The 20,067-nt window shown below is 55.4% G+C and overlaps 8 protein-coding genes across 8 annotated transcripts; 5 read left to right on the top strand and 3 right to left on the bottom strand.

The window, feature by feature from the left end:
- CH63R_13751 (Stress response rci) lies at window positions 1-690 on the bottom strand (the record flags this gene model as incomplete). The annotated part of the gene is made up of 3 exons (XM_018308725.1): window positions 1-393; window positions 456-523; window positions 633-690. 3 exons carry the CDS (start codon window positions 688-690, stop codon window positions 1-3), a joined length of 519 nt encoding a protein of 172 aa, XP_018151043.1.
- Window positions 691-1,775: 1,085 nt separating this feature from the next.
- Window positions 1,776-2,782, top strand: CH63R_13750 (uncharacterized protein; the record flags this gene model as incomplete). The annotated part of the gene is made up of 3 exons (XM_018308724.1): window positions 1,776-1,786; window positions 1,868-2,192; window positions 2,261-2,782. The coding sequence occupies 3 exons, from the start codon at window positions 1,776-1,778 to the stop codon at window positions 2,780-2,782; spliced, it is 858 nt and encodes a 285-aa protein (XP_018151042.1).
- Window positions 2,783-4,100: 1,318 nt separating this feature from the next.
- Window positions 4,101-5,697, top strand: CH63R_13749 (mRNA cleavage and polyadenylation factor CLP1; the record flags this gene model as incomplete). Its single annotated transcript, XM_018308723.1, has 4 exons — window positions 4,101-4,136; window positions 4,212-5,007; window positions 5,098-5,364; window positions 5,429-5,697. 4 exons carry the CDS (start codon window positions 4,101-4,103, stop codon window positions 5,695-5,697), a joined length of 1,368 nt encoding a protein of 455 aa, XP_018151041.1.
- A 641-nt stretch (window positions 5,698-6,338) lies between these two features.
- CH63R_13748 (Methyltransferase domain-containing protein) lies at window positions 6,339-7,855 on the bottom strand (the record flags this gene model as incomplete). Its single annotated transcript, XM_018308722.1, has 6 exons — window positions 6,339-6,375; window positions 6,484-6,900; window positions 6,992-7,229; window positions 7,260-7,448; window positions 7,634-7,724; window positions 7,784-7,855. The coding sequence occupies 6 exons, from the start codon at window positions 7,853-7,855 to the stop codon at window positions 6,339-6,341; spliced, it is 1,044 nt and encodes a 347-aa protein (XP_018151040.1).
- Window positions 7,856-10,502: 2,647 nt separating this feature from the next.
- Window positions 10,503-11,353, top strand: CH63R_13747 (Biotrophy-associated secreted protein 2; the record flags this gene model as incomplete). Its single annotated transcript, XM_018308721.1, has 2 exons — window positions 10,503-10,533; window positions 10,587-11,353. 2 exons carry the CDS (start codon window positions 10,503-10,505, stop codon window positions 11,351-11,353), a joined length of 798 nt encoding a protein of 265 aa, XP_018151039.1.
- Window positions 11,354-11,965: 612 nt separating this feature from the next.
- CH63R_13746 (Cytochrome P450 2H2) lies at window positions 11,966-13,860 on the bottom strand (the record flags this gene model as incomplete). Its single annotated transcript, XM_018308720.1, has 4 exons — window positions 11,966-12,297; window positions 12,399-13,048; window positions 13,116-13,252; window positions 13,354-13,860. 4 exons carry the CDS (start codon window positions 13,858-13,860, stop codon window positions 11,966-11,968), a joined length of 1,626 nt encoding a protein of 541 aa, XP_018151038.1.
- A 2,148-nt stretch (window positions 13,861-16,008) lies between these two features.
- Window positions 16,009-16,489, top strand: CH63R_13745 (uncharacterized protein; the record flags this gene model as incomplete). Its single annotated transcript, XM_018308719.1, has 3 exons — window positions 16,009-16,157; window positions 16,225-16,317; window positions 16,378-16,489. The coding sequence occupies 3 exons, from the start codon at window positions 16,009-16,011 to the stop codon at window positions 16,487-16,489; spliced, it is 354 nt and encodes a 117-aa protein (XP_018151037.1).
- A 1,415-nt stretch (window positions 16,490-17,904) lies between these two features.
- CH63R_13744 (Major facilitator superfamily transporter) lies at window positions 17,905-19,579 on the top strand (the record flags this gene model as incomplete). Its single annotated transcript, XM_018308718.1, has 4 exons — window positions 17,905-18,444; window positions 18,511-18,567; window positions 18,636-18,914; window positions 19,019-19,579. 4 exons carry the CDS (start codon window positions 17,905-17,907, stop codon window positions 19,577-19,579), a joined length of 1,437 nt encoding a protein of 478 aa, XP_018151036.1.
- Between the last annotated feature and the right edge of the window lie 488 nt (window positions 19,580-20,067).

Genomic DNA, 20,067 nt, shown 5'->3' with positions numbered 1-20,067 from the left:
CTAATCCCGAGTCTGGATCTTGTTGTCGCCAGCAACGACGTCGGCGTAGCTAGGCGGCACGGCGCCGTCGCTGCTACCCTCGCCTGCCGTCTGGTCCTGGTACGGCTGGGGCTGTTGGGGTCTGCTCGAGCCACCGGCGGCGGCATTGCCCGAGTTATTCGGGTTGTTGGTGGTGCCGTAGCTGACGTTGTTGCCGCCCTTGCCGTTGTTCTGCGTGGGACGGGGCTGCTGCTGGGGCTGCTGGGTGTGCGGGCCGTGGCCGTTGCCGTTGCCGTGGACGAAGACGTAGGTGACGCGGCCGCCTTCGCGGTCCTGCTGGGGGACGGACTCGTACTCGTAGTCCGGCTCGGGGAACTTGGCGATGATGTACCAGGCGTGGATGAGGCCGGGGACCTGGCGAGGACTCACGTTAGTTTATCGCAAAGAAGGAGGGTGGGTTCCGATGGAGAACGTACGTAGCCCAGGAGACAGAGGAGGATGTTGATGATGGAGTCTGCGGAGCAGATGCCGCGCTTCACCCAGACTGTTTGTTTCGCACGTTAGCCATGTTCTGTGATCTCTCGAAGTGGGATATGTCATCGCAAGCGTGGGCTGTGGAATGCGATGCGGGGCAGGGCGTGAGGGAATCGTACCAGGCAGAGGCGGGAAGAGGAGGGCCAGAAGGCCGAGGAAGATGTCTGCGGAGCACATTGTGCGATTGTCGGTGTGTAGTTCGTGGGGAGAGGTAGGGAAAGAATTATGTGGGAGTGTCGCAAACTGTTTTGTTTAGGGTGTTGATGCCTTTTTGAAGTTTGGGGGGGCTTTCGGGGGAGGCGACAGTGAGTGGAACGGGATTGAAAGGTGAGGTGACGCAGGTCAGCAGGTGCAGGCAGCGATGAGCTAGTGGGCTGTGGCGAAGCTGGCTGCACGATGGGGAGGCGTGGGGGCTTGCGTAATGGTCCTAGTCCGGGGCTGACAGGAACAGGGCCCGGAATTTGGAGACACGGAAGAATATTCAGCCGACGCGGAAAGTGCTTGGGATGAGTCAGCGAGGAAGATGGATTCTCAGATCGCTTTGGACGTCGATTCACCTTCAGTGGTCCTATCCGTTCTTCTTATCATCCACAGCCCATGTCTGCAATTGTGGGATGAAGCAAACTCGCTGGAAGCTTCTTGTGTTTACTTGCTCTTTCGTCTTGTCTCGATTTTCTAATCACTCTTACTCTATCACATGAATCATCCACCTCCTAGCATCCAGAAACACGATGGACGACATGAGGCCCAGACCTGCTGTGAACCACCTTCATGTAGCGTTGCCTTAGAATACCAAGTCAACTAGCCCATAATCCAATCTTTAAGATATTTAAAAGGGCTTCTAAGTATTTTGAATTACATTAAAAATATTCTCATCAGCAATGTGAGCAGCAGTAGAAATCACAATCCGCTCAACGTTGTGTCCAAAGTGACCTGAACGGCGTAGAAGCCTAACACTGGGGCAGGAGCGCTGCGCGGTTTCAAACCTTGAAAAGGCAGGAGCACCCGGTTACGGCCAATCAACCCACAGCTTTGGTTACTGTGGCTTCCATTTTGTGATAGTGGGATACCACTGCCCTCCCATCTCAGTCCCTCTGACTCCTTTTACACGGCGCACCTTCTTCTCACTTAGCAAGAAAACATTTAGAAACCATCACCCAGCAACTCGACGAACAACCAACAAGCAAAAGTTTGATCACAAAATCAAAGCCATTGAAAACCACCCACAAATAAACAGACAAACAAACGCTACCATCTCCAACATGACAGCGAAGTATGTATCTCACCCTGTTCAGCACGTTGCTCCTCCTAGTGCTGGCAAACCCCGAGAGTTGGTAGCTAACACATGGAACAGAATGGTTCATTGTGACGAGCAGTTTGAGGAACAGATCAAGGAGTATCGGAAGGCCCGACGCCTTCTCTTTCTTCGTAACCTCAACTTCAAAGCCGATCGGGCCGAAATCGAGGCCATCGTTTTGGCTAAGCTCACGAGTCCCGACTCGGCCAAATTCTTCTGGTCGTCAGCACGCCCGGGTCAGTTCACCTACCCAAATCGCCATACGGGCTCGGTGATGGTTGGGTTCAACCAGCGCCCCGATGCCAGGGCGGCTGAGGGCGAGCTGACGGACCTGGAGATCCGTGGTCGTCCCGTCATCCTCGACCGAGCAGCCAGGAGAACGGTGAGTTCTTGAAAACCCATCCTTTTTACACTTTCCTATGTTTTCAGCACTAACTATGTAACTTGTAGAACCCAGAGCACCGCAACAATCAGGCAGCTGCTCCCAACTTCCCTGCGCCCACCTCCGCCGCTCTCGCCATCCCAGCTCTCCCTCCTCCTCCCGCCACCGCTGCTATCATCGCTGCCGCCATCACCCCCGGCATTGCTGCTGTTATGAATCATGCTATGGCTCCCTTCATGGCTCCCGTCATCGCTGCCGCTGTCGCTCCCACCATCGCCGTCGCCATTGCTGCTGCCGTCGCTGCCGCCACCCCTCTCACAACGCCTCACATAACCGCCCCTGCTGCTGTCGCTGCCACCGCCCCCGTCATCCCTCCCTTCGCCGCCCCCACCTACGCCGCTGCCACCCACGCCGCTGCCATACCCCCCGCCTTCGACTCCTTCAGCTCCCGGCAGGAGACTACGCTGTCCCCTCTCACGGTATCAAACGGGAACCAGATGATATGTTCGAGTGCCAGGGCTGGAACCAAAACAGCAGCGAGAACGACAACCAGAGCTTTCCGTCGGCCAAGAAGAGAAGACTATAAGTAGTCAACGATGCTCCAGCCAACCCTAGGCGTTGACCACGTCCGCACTTAGGTCACCTCATGGACCTTGTCGCATAACTCTTACCTCCCGCCAGAATGGAGAAGGACCGCAATCCTTTTGTTACGGTGAAAACCTACTCTTTCATGATTTGTTGTGGGAGAAATCCGATGAGCTAAGGCCTATTTTCTTTTGATTTGTAGTGGAGAAATCCTACGGGCGAGGGCCCAAAAAGGTCGTATGGCGCTTCGGCGCCTGGTGTCCCTCAGGGAGGCGTGTTCGAATCACGCTACGATCCATGTCTCTGGTTCTACAAAAGCTGTGTATCAGGCTCCTTCGTTCTTTTTTCAATCTTTCCTGAAAGATTTGTCAGGTATTCAACGGTCTCGACGGTACGTTTTCTCTCTTCCAACGATCAAACCATCCTGTTACTGATCAAATGCATTACTCCATATTTCACGGTTACCTATGGCCAGGCTGCCAACTCAACCGCTTGTGAATCGCTCGCTGCTTCCAGAAAGGGGCTCAGAGGAAGGATTCAATGAACATCGAGGCTTCTTATACTCTATGGCGACTTTGACAGGAGAACCGAGCTCGGGATCTGTCGATTTGTGGAGGATCAAACATCTCTGACCACCAGAACCTCCCAACATTGAGTAATTGCCTTAAGAACCGAACCTACTAGAGTGTAGTCATAGTCCCTTTCCATCGCAGGCTATACATTCAAATATTTGTCTCAAGTTTTGGTGCTCAGGACCCATGATACGAAGCATTGGAGGAGACATGTTGGCATCTGGGATGTGAAAGATGGTGTTTCGGAAGGAAGAGGGAACTAGCCCATCATGGAATCATTTTGAAGTTCTGATCTCGCATGGTCAATGAGAAGACATGATTGCAACACTGCTCAGCTTCGCCTGGGATCCCCTCCGCGTTGTCAGTTGATGTCGGATGCTGAAGTAGCTCGGTAGTACCCCATGCTGGCGCCCCGCTTCTATCCATTAGGTAAACATGCCCCCAGCAGACTAATCCTGTTAGGTGCTTCGATAGTGGGAGCTTCTGCACAGACCATGTCGACCCTGTGATGTCAAGCTCCCTCCAGGTACCCAGATAGTAGGCGGTACCTGCCAAGGTACAGATACAGGCACCTACCTACCTACCTAGGAACCAATTGGTAGCCATTAAATCTTAATTAGGTCGTCGCGTCTCAGAACATTTCCTGCGCGCCGACTCTAGTTGTCGTCGACCTTCTCGCTTCCCCATCCCCCAGCAGCCAAACGACCGCGACACAATTGCTGGTATACTCCATGATCAACAGATAGTCAACATGTCTATCCCCGGCTTGGGCCACCTCGTGGCTCCAGTACGTTCAATCGCCTCTCTACCCCTCCGCGCCCACGCCTTGGTCGAGAACGCAAACTGACCACCGCCTTCGCAGCAACCGACGTCCGCCAACCAAACCCGCACGATCCGCCTCCAGCCCTTCTGGGAATGGCGTTTCGAGGTCGCCTTTGACACCCACATCAAATTGAAGCTCCTTTCGGGCACCGCCGAAAAGGATGGCACCGAGCTCGCCCTGCAGCACGCCTACACTTTTGGCGGCGTCAAGTCCAAGATCCTCACCCTCCAGGGCTGCGAGCTCGAGGTTGAAGGCAGCCTCACCACCGATTCCCTCGCCGAGTACGCCAAACCACAAGACTCGCCCGCCAACGCCACCCTGAACCTGCACTTCCAGCTCACCGCCATGCGTCAGCGTGCTGCCGCCGAGAGGAGAGAGGGCCCACGCATCGCCATCTGTGGACCGCCTTCAACGGGCAAGACGAGCCTGGTTCGCACCCTGACGAGCTACGCCACGAGAGTTGGGGCACAGCCGTTGGTCGTCAATACGGACCCCAAAGAGGGCATGCTGAGCTTGCCAGGTACCCTAAGCGCGAGCGTCATCGGCACCATACTCGACGTCGAGGCCGTCGACGGCTGGGGCACGACCCCGACGAGCGGGCCGAGCCAGGTGCCCGTCAAGCTGCCGCTAGTCTACTACTACGGCCACGCCAGCGCCGAGGAGGACCAGAAGAAGTACCAGGAGCTCGTGAGTAAGATGGCGGCAACGGTGACGTCGAGGCTGGGGAAAGATGCCGAGGTGAAGAGCTCTGGCATGATCATCGATACCCCGGCCGTGAGCGAGAACAGCGTCAACGGCATGGATATTCTTGCCCACATTGTAGACGAGCTTTCAGGTAGGGCTTCCGATGACATTCCGTGTCCCCGTTGGGTGCCGGCCTCCACCCGACTTTTCCTCTGAAACGCCTTGTACTGACAGTCAGCAGTAAACATCATCATCGTGTTGGGCTCGTCACATCTCAACGCGGAGCTGATCAAGCGGTTCTCGACAGAGAGGACCAGCCTCGGAGAGCCATACAGCATCCTCCTGTTGGACAAGTCGGATGGCGTAGTCGAGCGCGATGTGGGATTCATGCAGCAGGCATGCGAGGCTTCCATTAAGGAGTACTTCTTCGGCAGCATCGGTCAGACCCTCAGCCCCGCCACGCAACAGGTCGACTTTGACAGTCTGGCAATCTTCAGAATAGGCGATTGTGAGTATGCCCTACGCGACTCGCGCTTCATCAACGGGGCGGGTCATGCTGACACAACACACAGACTCGATGTACGGAAACGCTGATGGCGGCCTTATGCGGGTCGACCCAGCTCAGCTTATGGCTCATTGGACCCTCGCCATCGTGTACGCCTCGGTCAAGGACTCGCCAGAGGCTATCAGGGCGGCCAACGTGATGGGCTATGTGTACGTAGCGGACATCGACAAGGAGAAGCGCAAGCTGAGGATCTTGGCGCCAGTGAGCGGGAGGCTCGGGGACCGGCCGCTGCTGATGGGCAAGTGGCCGGAGCCTTTCATCAACCTTTTGGGATAATATTCTACAATGATACCACTTTTACTTGTTTCGTTCATCGTGCCTGGTCATGCTCGGGTTGAGTTTATTCGTTATGGAGAAAATGTCCCCGATATTGGTGATGAAATCGACGAAGTGGCTCTTTCTCTCTCAATGTGTGTGTGTACACAATATGGGTAGGTTGGGTAGGTAGTAGGCATCTCTGAAAACAAAAAAGAAGTTCGCCAATGTGACCAAGAGACAAAAGAGTAACCCGTGGAGTGGCATTGCCAATCGTGGTGAGGATTTGAGCCTCACGCGGGGGTCGAACCCGCAACCTTGAGATTAAGAGTCTCACGCTCTACCGATTGAGCTAGCAAGGCGGGTTATTGTTTGAATTGTTGGAAGAGCTGCTGTCCAGTGGCATTATGGAGGAATTGGGGTGTGGAGTGCGTGTAGGGTTTTGGGTCTGGGTCTGGGTCAGGTTTCGGTGTGTCCGAGAAAATCTCGATGGCTTCTTGTCAAAATTTTCTTTCAGTTCCTTTTTCCTTGTCGCCGAAAATGTGGGACCTCCGAAGTGGAGTTGCGGAGGCCGCCCCGTGCTGACGACCCATAATCCGGCCCGGTCCTCCAAATCTCGGCCCGACGATATTCGGAGCTTTCTCGCCTACGCTTCCTCCCACCTACCCGGCCGCGGGTTTCCTCCCATAAACAACGATCCTGGCGCGAGTAAGGTTAGTCCATAAAGACACAAACGACGGGGATCCCCATTCCCCCCATCTTTCCCACCGCGGAACGTAGTAGCGCGGCAGCGGACGGGAGACTCACATGGGCCAGTACGCGTGGATGCTCTTGTCGCCGACGTCCTTCCGGGCCTGCGCCGCGAGCACGTTGACCTCGTCGGCCCTCCAGCCGAGCCCGCGCGTCAGGGCGGCCATGAGGAACCCCTGCAGGCCGGTGGTGATGTTCTCGTAGTTCCAGGCGCCGAGCTCCTTGAACTTGGGGTGGCGCGGCCACGTGTTGCTGGGCCACTTGAAGCGCATCTCGGCGACGTCGACGAAGCCGGCGGCCTCCATCATGGGCTTGAGGGCGTCGAGGTCGACGAAGGCCCGGTTCGTCTTGGCGGCGGCCTCGCCGAGGTACTTCATGGACTGGTAGAGGGCGTGCTCCTCGGTCAGGGTGTCGTCGTCGGAGACCGGCAGGGCGAACTCCTGGAGCTCGAGCCAGCCGCCGGGGTTGAGGTATCTGCAAAGGGGATTTGTCAGAATGCGAAACGGTGGTTCTAGAAGGAGGGAGGGAGAAGGGGGAAGGGGGGGATGGTAGCTGAAGAAAGTACTTGAAAGATTGGCGGAGGTACTCCTCCCAGTTAGAGATGCTGGTGTTCATCATGCGGCTGTGGACGTAGTCGAACGGCTGCGAGTACGTCCAGCTGTCCTCGATGTCGTCGATCTCGAACTTGACGTTAGGCGGGACGCTGTAGACACCTGTTAGTGGACGTTTCCTTGTCGTTCCAATGGCAAGGCGGATAACACGCACAACTGCGGCTGCGTGGGTGACAGGTCGACACCAATGACCTAAGGAGAGGCATGGTGGTCAGATCAAACGTCGGTCGGCAGCAACGGTCGTGATGATACCAACCTCGGCACCGGGGTGATCGTCACCGTAGTCCATGGCCCAGATGCCCGTGCCTGTCCCTAGGTCCAGGACGCGGCCGACTTTGGCATCGGGATCGTTGGGGGGAGCCAATCCCAGCTTGCCGTCGAAGGAGAGATCGAAAATGTGATGTTGAAGGTCTTTACGAGGCATCAGCAGTGGCCAGCCCTTCTTTCCCTATGCGCGCCTTCGTCGTGGGATATCGCAAAGGGCACCCACCTAATCTTTCGTTCTCGGCCTCATCGTTGGGGAAGTGGTACTCTTCATGTCGCGTTGGTGTCAGTGAAGCATCATGAGGGGCTGCCGACGGGCGTGTATCACATACTCCCATCGCGGTATCGGTGATAGGTGCGACCGTTCTCTTTGCGGTAGTCGAGGATGGAGCTATTCAGGCTTGCCGTCGACGACGTGCCGTCCTGTTGCACGGATGTCAGCGTCTCACGCCCTCGGGAAGCTGGCGCCGGAGGTGTCGTACATCTCCCAGCGATGAGTCGTTGTCGTTGAAGTCGTCGGGCTCCACTACGACATTCTGAGGCGGAGTAGACATTGCGGGCTCACACAGTCGGTATCCAGTCTCTCGTCTGCGTGTATTCTCGCAATGCAATAAAATACGCGTGGGGTGGGGGATCGAGGGGAGGCGACGAGGATTTAGGGGGGCTCAGATAAGGCCGCCGCCGACTACACCAGCTAGGTGGGGGTGGGTGTGCCATGGAAGCGGATATTCTGATGTCACTAATCGGGACACCCTGAGGAGCTCCCCCCTCGCGCCGCCGAAGACGTGTCTCAGGCTGGATCGCGTCAGTCGAGTCTTTGTTATGTCCTATGGACTAGGACTGAGAGAGGCATCTTGGAATGGGAGGGCCACGGCTGGGGGAGGGGTTCGAACATCCTGCAAGTGCCGTCGAATGCGGGTAAGACCGTTGGCAGGAATTCCGGGAGCCAGGTCAGTTCCGCCCATGGACCAGGGAGCCCCTGGACGACCCGCAGCTGTGGGAGGAGGTGACAATGCCGGGTGATGGGCCGTGGCAGAAGTGGCGGTCCTTGGTTTTGCCCAATGGCAGTGGCATCAGGCCCCGCGGATGATAACGACCGATAATCACAAGTTCGTGGTTAGCGCCTCTATTAGGAATCGCGAGCGTCGAGGGGCTCAGAACTGATGGCGAGGTGATGGAAGGGGGGGGGAGAGTCGGAGTCGGTGCAATACACTAGACCCGGGCACGTATGGGTGAATGGGGAATAGCATCGGTCTTTCGCATGACGGTTGTGCAATCGTTCGTACGCAACCGGCTATCAGTGCCGTCGTCGGTGAACGGAGCGCAGTTGGCGGCCGGGTTCGCTCTAGATGTCTGTCATTCCGATGTCTTGAACCTTGCGGTTGCTGCAGGTTACCGGCGCCTCCTATTGAGCTTCGTTCACAACATGTCTGCTCCCTTTCAGATCCAGGCTCACGGGTGTTGTCGGCCGAATGATGCCTGGTTACGTGCGTTGTCCGCATTGTCGGCGTCGGCACAGCGGACGATCCAGTGGTGCAATCGCGGCAGTGGGCTTTCTGACGCAACAGTAGCTTGCCTCTCATAACTATTGGAATGGAGGCATGCGTGGCCTGTTAGTCATCGATTGGAAGAGGCATGGAAGGGAGAAGGTGGCTTACGCATTTCGTGTACCTGTCTATCCCTGAGACGGAGGCGAGCTCAGAGAGGGGGAAGCGTGAGAAGAGGCATCTGGACACCCCCCGACAGTGAGATTTGTCCCCTGAAGCTGCCAGAAGCGCGTTGAGAGGGGGGGGGCAGTGCTGCGAGAAAGTCAATTCCTCCACACAGGGCGCCGCTGGGTCGTTCCACGCATACATTCACAAACTCTGCCGATGACTGACATCGAACGAACGACAGCTTGTCTATTAACGTTACAGCGGTCAGTCGATGGAAGAGATACTACGGGTAAACAACTGTTTCTATTACATTTCGAAACCAAGCAAGCTTTAAGAAAGCGTGCCGACATTTTCATCATCTCAGTCAAACTTGTCTACGTTACGCCACAATATAACGCAACGCCACCTGAGATGCCTGCCCCTTCAAGGATTCCGTCGACTGCACTTTTGAAGATCTTCTACGAGTAATCTAGCCCCAGGCAGAGTATCGATGTCTGCTTTTTGGAGCATTCTCATGGCAGTTTCATGCCGTGAGGCGGGCCAAACAACCCCTCTGCACCATATCCTCAGACCATCACCTCTCTCACACCACTCCCTGAGCAGATTAGCTAGCTCGTAGCCAAGCCAGGAGCAGAATTCTTGCTCTCGCGAATAGGGGACGATCCGGCTCAAGCGGGCCATCATCGGAGAGACCCTACCGAGCTGACAGCCTGTGCCGTTTCATCATGTTGGCCTCGGGAGTCGGCCCAAACAAGACGTTCCAAGGCGACAGACGAATGAGCAGAAGGCGCTGGCTTCAATCCCCAAGCATCTGTGAAGATGGGGAAACCTGGATCGTCGGAAGATCGCAGCTAGGAGTCTCAATGCAGAGCCACCCTCCCAACCAATGTACCGTATATCCACAGACCAGGTATTCTGCACCACAATCATCGGAGAATTCTACAGCAGAACCCCTGGGCCGGCCCAAGGGGCTCGAGGGCGTTTGGGCCCGTTTGCTGTCCTCCGATGTTTCGTCCCATCCGAAACATTAGCACGACGACCGAGAGCCTCCAACATCGGGCCTCAACCACCTCACTGGTCGAACTGCACGCCGTGTTCGCCCATCATACAGGTTTCCTTCCAAAAGAATTCGACGGACAGGATCGTCAAATGACATTCTGGCATTTTCAGTGGGCATTTTCTTTACCACACGGACGCCAGATGCTGCTCGTCTCAGTTACGGACCGCAGAAACGTGCTCCTGTGACAGCAATGCGTCGCATCTTCGGCTGACTTGCTTAACAGACGGGGTGCATCAAGCAAGCGCCGAGGGTCTTGACAGACTGACAGCAGTGTCCAGAAGTGCTCAAAGGCACCGATGAATGTGTGTCGTGGTATTTAAGAAGACATGCTCTCCGTGGGGCCTGGAATCTTGAACGGGACGCTCGCTCGGAGAAGTCATCGTCAGTCACTTACACCAACCTATCTTCTTGTAACATTTTTCTTCGGGGGGGATCTCTACCCAATAGTGCCTTTCTTTTCCTACGATTCCTTACATATACTAAAACATGGTTCGTTTCTTCTTGACAGCAGCATTTCGTAAGTCTTCACCTCCAAATCTGTACGCTCGCCGGAATCACTAACAAACTCAGTCGCCGCCGCGGCCCTCGCCATCCCAAACCCCCTGACACCAGACCCCGCGGGCACCAAGAACATTGGCAACGGCCACGGCGTTCAGTTCATCGGCGGCGCCTGCCTTAGCAGCAGAGACTGCGCCTCGGCCTGCTGCGCGATCCTGAGCGGCGCGGGCATCTGCTCCGGAGTCGGGGCCCAGTTCCAAGCTGGCAAGCAGGGATGCGGCTTCGGCGACGGCATCGGTGCCGCCCCAGCCCCTGCTCCCGGCCGAGCGAAACCGTCCATGGAGGCCGCGCCCGACAACGGAAAATCGGGATCGCCTGGCGCCCCTGGGTCGTCGAACGTCGGCGCGGGTAACGGGCTGCAGTTCATCACGGGACAGTGTCTCTCAGACGCCGACTGCGCCTCGGGATGCTGCGCCGGGCCCAAGGGCGCATGCGCCGCCAGGGCCGTCGCCGAAGAAAACGGGAAGTCGGGCTGCGAGTTCGGCGGCGGTGCAAGTCCCGCGACGGGGTCGCCGGGCCGTCCGGCGGTGGAGGATGCGGCGCCTTCGGCTCCTCCACAGGCCGCACCGCCTGTCAACGGAGGTTCGTCTGGCGTCAACCAAGGCGCCGCGGGTTCCCAGAACGTGGGAAAGGGAAACGGGCAGCAGTTCATCACCGGGCAATGCCTCTCGGACGCGGATTGTGCTTCGGGATGCTGCGCTGGTCCTAAGGGTGCGTGTTCTGCGGTGGCTGTCGCGAATGAGAACGGGAAAACGGGATGTGGGTTCATTGCTGCGTGATTGGAAACCGTTTGGATATGATTCTAAGACTTTTTACGGGGAGTAGTGCAAAACAGGATTCTGGCAGGTACATTAGCAGATATCAAAACACCAGGTGGCCCATCTGTGTTGAATGTCCAGACACGAGCAGCCATGGTCAAGTCACAATGGTAATTTTAGTGATTTTACAATGACTGCATGACCTGCGAAGTTTCATCCAACCACTACAAAACCACCTCCGGTGGCTGTTCGCCTTGAACTCGGACTCAGGACGGCCCCGTCACTCACTAGGAGTTGACGAAACCCACAGCCCACTAATGCGTGTAAGTGAATCTCTCCGATCTTAGAACAACTTGAGGGAATCATCAACAGTGCTCGTGTAGCGGCTACTTGATACAAAGCTAGGAAAATACGCTACCGGATGTCTGGACGCTAATGGGGGAAAGTCATGCTCGTGGCACATGAATATGATGACAACCCGAGGCTACATCCAAAAGGCTTCTAGCATTTGTGAAACTGAAAGGGACAGAGCGGTATATTTTCCAACGTTAGTTGGGTGCGTAATTCGTGATCTAGATTGAAGAAACGGCTCCTTGTTTATCATAGATCCTAAATTGGAGAGGCCGTCAACCGTCATGCCGATACTGACAGCATGCCTCTGGTGAGCTCTTGGTTCCTCGGAATTATCCTTACATGCCTGGCTCTTGGCGCAGCTTGATGGTTCCCCGGGACCGCAAGCCCGGCGACAGGATCAATCTCGTCATTGGAAGAACCCTCCGCCGGGAGAATCCTGAAGTGGGCAACCAGATGCAGAAGCACCGTGTAGAGGGCCTTCGAGGCAACGTGGCTCGCCACGCACATGCGGCCGCCGATGCCGAAGGCGTATTGGTGCCTGTTCGCGATCTGGTCGTCATCTAACCACCGCTCGGGCGTGAAGGAGTCGGGATCCGAAAAGACGGCCGGGTCTGTTTTGAGAAGTCAGAGACGGCCTCGGAAGAGAATCACACCTTTGACATGTCCTGACGCGTATATGACTAGCTGTGTTGAGTTGAGAATCGGGACTCACCTCTTGAGCAAGCCCAGGAGTTCAAAAACATCAGCGTCTGGGGAGGAATCGACGACTCCTTCCAGTCGACATACGAATGGGTGGCCTTCGGGAGCGCAAGCCGCAAGACTACAAAATACCTACCGACTTCCTTCGTCAGGGCCTCGAGATACTCGATCTTGGTGTGTGCCACGTGCGGACTCTCCAGCAAACGTCCGCCATCAGACTCGGCGATCGCGCGGTATGCCTTCTCTTGGACATCCTGGCGATGGGCAAGGAGCAGCATCGCCCACATGATGGAACGCTTCGTGGTATCGGCCCCGGCCATCATGCTGAGGCTGACGCTGAGGAGCTCGCCCTCGCTGAGCCCTTTGCTCTCCGGGTCCTTGAGAACGTTGCCCTGGATGCAGGGGCGGTCGGCGCCGCGGGCGATCTCCCGGCGGAGGTTCTCCTGCAGGGCCGCGTGATACGCCTGCCGCCTGTTCCCGACGTCGGCGATGTGCGTGCCCGACCGGAATCCCAGGAATGCCGCGACGGCGTGGAGCGGGCGCAGGACGGGGATGTAGTTGGAGAGGTTCGACGAGACATCTCGGAATGCCGCGATTTGCTCTTCAATGTAGATGATTTCCGAGAGCAAGAGGTCGTCGTGGAGATCCTTAACGTCTTCGAATCTTTCAAAGGCGTTCAACCGTCAGCGAACGGATTGAATGAGGGGATACCGGCCAACGCCCAAGTTACCTAGTGCCATAGCTGAGTGTGAGACTCAGATTGAGGGAAAACTTCCGGGCTGGATCTAAAATATTGACGGCAACTGTTCCGTTTTGGCACGTGGCCAAGATGTCTCGCAAGAAGGCCCGGGACTCCAGATTCAAAATCTTCATGACGTCAATACAAAAGATCCGTATTGGCATAAATATGTTGTCCCCGGGGGGGGGGGGGGGGGGGGGGGGGGGTTGCCACGGGCGCTCAAACCTACAGGCAAATAACTCTGGACGCTCGTCTTGTTCAACGCCGTGGCGGCAACCTTTCGCCGTCGCCTGCAACTCTCGTCCCACGGGCTCGTTCCGATGCTTGTGACCGGACCACCGCGCTGGACCTTCTTGTGCAGCACGTAGAAGATGGGCCGCCCGTTGGTTGCCTCGCGCTGCGCGATGAACAGGGCACGGGCGGCGGCGGCGCTGTTGACGACCACGGCCGTGGTGTTTCCGAGCTGGACCTGGAACACGTCGCCGTACCTCGCGGCCCATTTCCGATACTCTTCCGAGTTGGCTTTGCCCTCGATCGAGGGGAGGCTTCCGACCAGGGGATACCCCCATGGGCCCGCCAGACGAGGAACCCGAGATCGAAGCCGTACGATCTCGTTGACGGTGATGTAGACGAGAAAAAGGAACGAGGGTCCTAAGACAAGTATTCGGGCGGATGATAGAACGAAGCCGCTATACGCTGCTGTAAATCCGAGCAGAGGTAGTTGTACTGATGCCATCGTGTCTCGGAGGAGGGAGGGCGAGTCAAAGCGGTTGGAAAGCCTCCGGGTAGTACAGCTTTCGATTTCCAGAGAGGTACGTGGCTGTTGAGTCTTGAGAAGTAGTCTACTGAAGATCTGTGCTTCGTTATTCTTGTTTGAGTCTTGGTCTTTCCGGCCAACATAAGGAACGGCGCTCCGTAGTCTCTCCGATCTGTTGGAGAAATAGAAGCGTGCGAACATGGTTCTTGGTAACCACAAGGATAGGACCAGGGTGTCAGTCCAAACGCTGCCAGCAAAAATGTTAGAGAGCTACATCGGCCATCAAAGGCCATGGTTTGCAAACCAATCATCGAGAAGCGATTGCTTTCTCGCTTGGTGGTTTGTCATTTGGATGGTGACTGGTGCTTTTTGCTTTCTGCAAACCCCTGACCGGTTGTCTGCTGTGCATCGCATTAGGATCTGATATGCCTGGAGAGACGGTCGTCATACTTGGGAACCCCGCTTCCTTCGTCGTCGGGAGTTACCCGACGTGTATCTGATCTTTCGGACAACTGCTACATCCAAAGCAGGTGCGTATGCTGTCCTGCATGGCATCATGAGGTGGGTCGCTGACGCCTTGAGAAGTTGAGTGGCTCAATTCTGTAGTCGATCACAAAGTATACTGGGAGACTGGAGGGAAACATTAGAGCTCAGATACAACGATGTCTCTTCGGAAACAGCCATGAGAGCCACTTTCTTGATTTGCTTGAAGTGCAGCGTGCTTTGGGGGCGAACAATATCCTCCGGGAACCACTCCATTGACGGGCTTGATCATGATCCTCTTTATAGAAAGTCGAGATTGCAATAATCTTATTGACCGCAACAACGAGCCTACCTTGAAAGCATTACCATTCAAAGGTGCGTCTCCTGTTTGAGGACGGGCGCCTTCTTGCCCGCACAGAATTATCTGGGCTGTCCCCGACCTTCCTTCGCCGCCCTTTTGCGGGTTGCTCGATCAATGAACGGCAAGCTTTTGTAGACGATGTGCCACTTCTAGCTCTCTCATTCCACTATCAACCACTTGGGGCCCCTTTGTTTCCGACCTTGGCACCTCTGCGCTCGATGTCAGCCCATACCTGATTGCGGGTTTCGAAAAAGACGAACTTGGTCATTTGTGGTACCTCACGCCATAAGTAACTAGATAGGATCCGGAAACTTGGACACGTTCTTGAAGAGCATCTAGTCAGTTGACGAAGCCATGTGTCCTAAAGGCCGTTGGTTTGGGTCGAATCTGCCAACCGGCCGGACTGATGAAGGCCTAGGCGATCAGCTATGCAAAGTCCATAACGTAGTACAGTACTCACGCAGATAAAATACTCCACATCCAACCTACTACTGCTGCTACCCCTGTTCGTCTGATAGTATTAAAAAGACTTCCTTCTGGTTGTTCTAGAGTACACGTGGCCTTAATCGCTTGCGAAGTCCGGCGCCGACTCATGTTCATGACGCGGATCACTCTTTGCTCTGTGAACCGGCCGTTCAATACATGTAATCAAGGTTACTGACTCAGATGTAAGCACAAAAAACCCATCAGGCACTGTTCGGGCCCCTGACGAGCCTCATCCGCTGAGGCAACCCGAGATTTAGACTTTCTTCCATCTCAATTAATCACAGTTCATCCGAAAGGCATTACAATCAACATGAGACAACTCTGATATCAGCTCTCGCCTTGTTCTGAAGGCACGTTTTGTGATTAAGGGATGATATCTCGTGTTGCTCCTCGGCGCCTGGTCACTCTGGTTTCGGAGCGATTACTATCCAATGTGTCGCAAAGAGTTTGTCTCGACTACAGGTCTATTAAAATCTCAAATGAGATAGAAATTGGGAATTTGACAGCAATGATCTGTTCACGGCGCAATCAAAGACCCACAGCGAAAGCACTCAATATGTTACGAAATCATTCGCACTGACTCGTTTAGCAGTTCAAGTGGTTATTCAACTGGCGACACTCGCGAGACCAGCGGAGTAGGGCCTAACTTTATTTTAATACGCGGTAAATCACTTCACTGCAAGAAACAACTTATGTTAAATAGACCAAGTTGCCCGACCAAAGCCAGACCAAGCAACTCACTCGTCTCAAATCTCAATCACGCTCTTTACCATTCAACTACGCTGCACTAGTTCACAATGCTTAGGTCTTCAATTGCCGTTGCCTTCCTGGCCTTCGCCGCTATTCCTGGTGCCCTTGCTGGATGGAACGGGCATGCAACCACCCCGGCCTCGAAATGCTACGAAAACGAACTGGCCGGTTGTGCTTCTGGTCGTTGTCTCAACGGGTAAGGGCCCTTCGTGGTTTGACTTTCCGATTGTTATTCTAGGCTGACAGTCTCGTTTCCACGTTAGCAACTGTGTCCGGAGCTGCGCCGCCGGCGAAGAGCAGGGTTGTCCTCAACTATGCAGCAAGCTGAACCAGCGAGAGGGTTGGTGTGCAGCGAAGTAGGTTTAACTGTGATTTCTTGTCGAGACTCGTCGAACGAGGGCTAATCCGTTCATCAGTGAGTCCGGTGCGTGCTGGTGTACCAGCGATGATACCGTCAGCTCTTTTCCCGGCAGTCGTCCAGTTGATAAGAGAGATGTTGCCAAGACCTACCAGGCTATCCATGCCTAAACTTTTAATTTGATACTCTTGAGTCATATATAATCGATGCCGCAATGGAACGGGAATTCATTTTATCGATAACTGGAGTTGATGCAGGTCGTGGGCCGGGATCAGGATCGGCCCAGAGGCGTATCGTAGGTCCCCGGCCCGACGATCTTGACCCCCCCCTCCCCCAAGGCTGATTTCAGGTTTTATAACGTTACCATCACCTGTAACAATATAAACGAATCAGTAACGAATCTGAACCATGCCGGCGATGGACCTAAAGCTATTGTCCTAGGAGTTCATGAGATAGATGAAGTTTGACGCCGACATTTTGGTTGAGAAGACAGAACAGGGGTCGAAACTTTCCATCACTTATCCTGAGCATGAGTTCTACTGATTAGAAACCAAAGGATCAACTACCGAAGCCAGTCCAGTTTTGAGGTCCTTCAACCTCGACCCTATCGCTGGGAACTATCATTGACCAGTAACAAAACCCAAATCTCCGCATCAAAGCGGATTCCTGTCGAGAGTGCGTTGTGGCAGAGTGGTCTAATGCGCAAGTCATGTCGCGGCGGATTTAGGCGGCCTTACCAACTTGGACAACGTCTCTTAACGCGCAGGCGCCGAGAATACAATCAAAGATCAAGAAAGGATCCGCGTCAAGTGAGCGTTGCCGATGCTTGAACTTGACTGCAGCGAATCCCTCCCTTGACTGCAACCCGGGTCGTCTTTATGCATCGTGACGAGACCCTTGATATCACGACATCGCCCAACCCTTTCCAGCCACAGGCAGATTCTACCAAACCCTGCGGGGGCCCATGATCCTCCATCTGGGCCTACTCTCCATCTCCGCTCATGCGCCGGACACCCTCCTCCGCATAACCCGTGCGTCGTAGCTCAGGTTCCGGTCTCTGAGCGCTCGAGACCCCCCCCCTCTCGGCCCCGGGACTTACACGGCCTTAACCACGTCAAGGCGACGCCAAGGCTCCATCGTGATAACTTTCTCCCACTTCATTGGCGAAGGGTCCATCTTTTCCCGTAGGTCTTGATGTAGCCGGTTGACTTGGGTGAAAGTAGCTGGCTAACACCCGCGGGATGGTCGCCTCGAGATCTACGACCGTGACTTAGTTCAGGCGGCGACCCAATGATCGCGCCATCAACCCCCTTGAATATTGTCATACTATTGTGTGGAGGTTGAGATATTTAAAACCCGTGCCTCACCCGTCAGGCACGGGTTTCGGGACGTGAGTACTGGGGTGAAGATCAAGACAGGAGGAAGTGCAGTGGGACGGCGTGGTAAAGGAGGGGCTAACGTGTATAAGTATCGCAATTACAATCATCAGTCATATTGGCTTTGGGCACTTGTTAGCATCTTTGCAACTGTTTGGCAGCCTTGAGTACCATCTGACTCTTGTCAGCGCTCTCTTTCCAAGACATACATGATGACCGAAAGTGACCGAGACGAGAAACAGCCCGCGTCGTCGGCGACCGAGACGCAGCCCATCAGCGACGCCGCCGCCGCCGCCGCCGCCGCTGAGAAGCGTCTGGTCCGAAAGACCGACATGCTCATGATGCCCGGCCTCGCCCTGGCCTACTTCACGCACACCCTCGACCGCGCGAACCTGGGCAACGCGAAGACGGACGGCATCGAGGACGACCTCGGGATGGAGGGGAACCAGTTCTCCCTGCTGCTGGTGCTCTTCTACGTCCCCTACGCGCTGTTCAACATCCCCTGGACCATCCTCGCGAAGAAGTACAACTCGTCGCTCGTCATCCCGATCGCCGTCGCCGCCTGGGGCGCCTGCACCCTCGGCGCCGCCGGCACGACCGACTTCGCGGGCATCATGGCGACGCGCATCGTCATGGGCGCCGTCGAGGCGGCGTACAAGCCCTGCGAGGTGTACTACCTCTCGCTCTTCTACACGCGCAGGGAGATGGGGTTCCGGGTCTGCTGGATCGGGCAGATGGGCTTCATTGCCGTGAGTCGCCATCCATCCGTAAGCCATTAGTTGTCGAGTGATACCGTCTCTGACTGGCTGATACAGGGTGCTGTCAGCGGCTTAATCTCCTGGAGCGTGTTCAAATGGGACGGAAAGCTGCATGTAAGTCGACAGCCCCCCCGTAGACTCTCCGCTCACGCCGCCGCGGAAATATTCACATGGTCCTTCAGGGCTGGCGATACCTCTTCATCATCGAAGGCGCCATCACTATTGCGGTGGCCATATTCCTATACCTCTTCGCGCCCCGCAGCCCCGAGAAGTGTCGCTGGTTCACCGACGAGGACCGGCGCCTGGCCGCGCTGCGTCTCGAGCAGGACTCGCAGGACCAGGACAAGAAGTTTCGCTGGGAGGATGCGAGGAGGCAGCTGCAGCACTGGCAGACGTGGGCTTTTGCCTTTCTCGCCCTGATGTACGGCGTCGGCGTGGCCAGCAGCTCCAACTTTTTGCCTGTGAGCCTATCTACCTTCTTCTTCTTCTTCTTCTTCTTCTTCTTCTTGTATCAAACTGGCACACAGCCAACCTACCCATAGTTCGTGCTAACCTAGCCCGAAAGACACTCGTCAAGCGCTTGACAAAAGATACTACCAAGGCCAACCTCTACACCGTCGGGCCGAACCTGACGGCCTCCGTCTGCCAGCTCACCATCACCTGGTTCTCGGACCGCTACCAGCAGCGGGCCTCCATCTCGAGCGGCACGCTGGTCGTCTCGCTCCTCGCCTGGATCCTGCTCGGGACGCTGGACCTGGTGCGGCACGAGAGGGTCGGCTACTTCATCACCTACCTCATCACCTTCGCCACGTTCGTGCCCTCCAACCTCGTCCCCGTCTGGCTGGCGTCCAACGTGCCAACGACGACGGGGCGGACCGTCGCTCTGGGCTTGAACTACATGGCCATGAACCTGGCGGGTATCGTCTCCTCCATGGTGTTCCGGGCGGAAGACGCGCCGGTGTACCGTCCGGCGCTCATCACCGTCGGCGTCACGCAGGGCATCTTCATCGTCGCTTGCTTGACGCTGAGGCAGTACTACGTCAACCTCAACAAGAAGCTCGATTCCGGGGAGTTGGCTTTCGCGCCGGGAATGGAGGCACGGCCCGAATACCGGTATGCCATCTAATGACAGGGAAAATGGACGAAAAGATAGCCAGCGTTGTTATTCATGATCACCACATCAAGAACAAGCACATTTCTGCCCATGAACGGTTTGAGTGAGATGTGACAAGACATGTAGTCAAAATTATTGAGCAATTTCTCGTACTAATGATATCGGTAATGACTGGATTCGCTCTTGTTCCACCGAAATAAACGCCTTGCAGTTTTTTTCTTCCAATTTTCCCAGAAAAGAAAACCACCTACGTACACGACTGTTACAATGCTATTTTGCTGTTTTGTTCTCTCTTTTTCGAGAGCTGGCACTGGGAGCAGATAAAAAGAGCCACAGAATTACAAGCCGGAGCCTACCCTTAACTCTAGGCCTCGCTGTTTGGCTGATCTACATGTAATGGAGTCCGATGATTACCCAAGGACATGTGTAATCCTGGACATAATGCTGGACATGATGCTGGACAAGGTCTCTGGACAAGGTATAAACCTTGAGAAAATGGT

Source organism: Colletotrichum higginsianum, chromosome 10 (assembly GCF_001672515.1).
Source record: "Colletotrichum higginsianum IMI 349063 chromosome 10, whole genome shotgun sequence".
Classification (NCBI taxonomy): Eukaryota; Fungi; Ascomycota; class Sordariomycetes; order Glomerellales; family Glomerellaceae; genus Colletotrichum; species Colletotrichum higginsianum.
The sequence above is the reverse complement of the archived record's forward strand: the minus strand, read 5'-3'. Positions and strand labels throughout refer to the sequence as shown.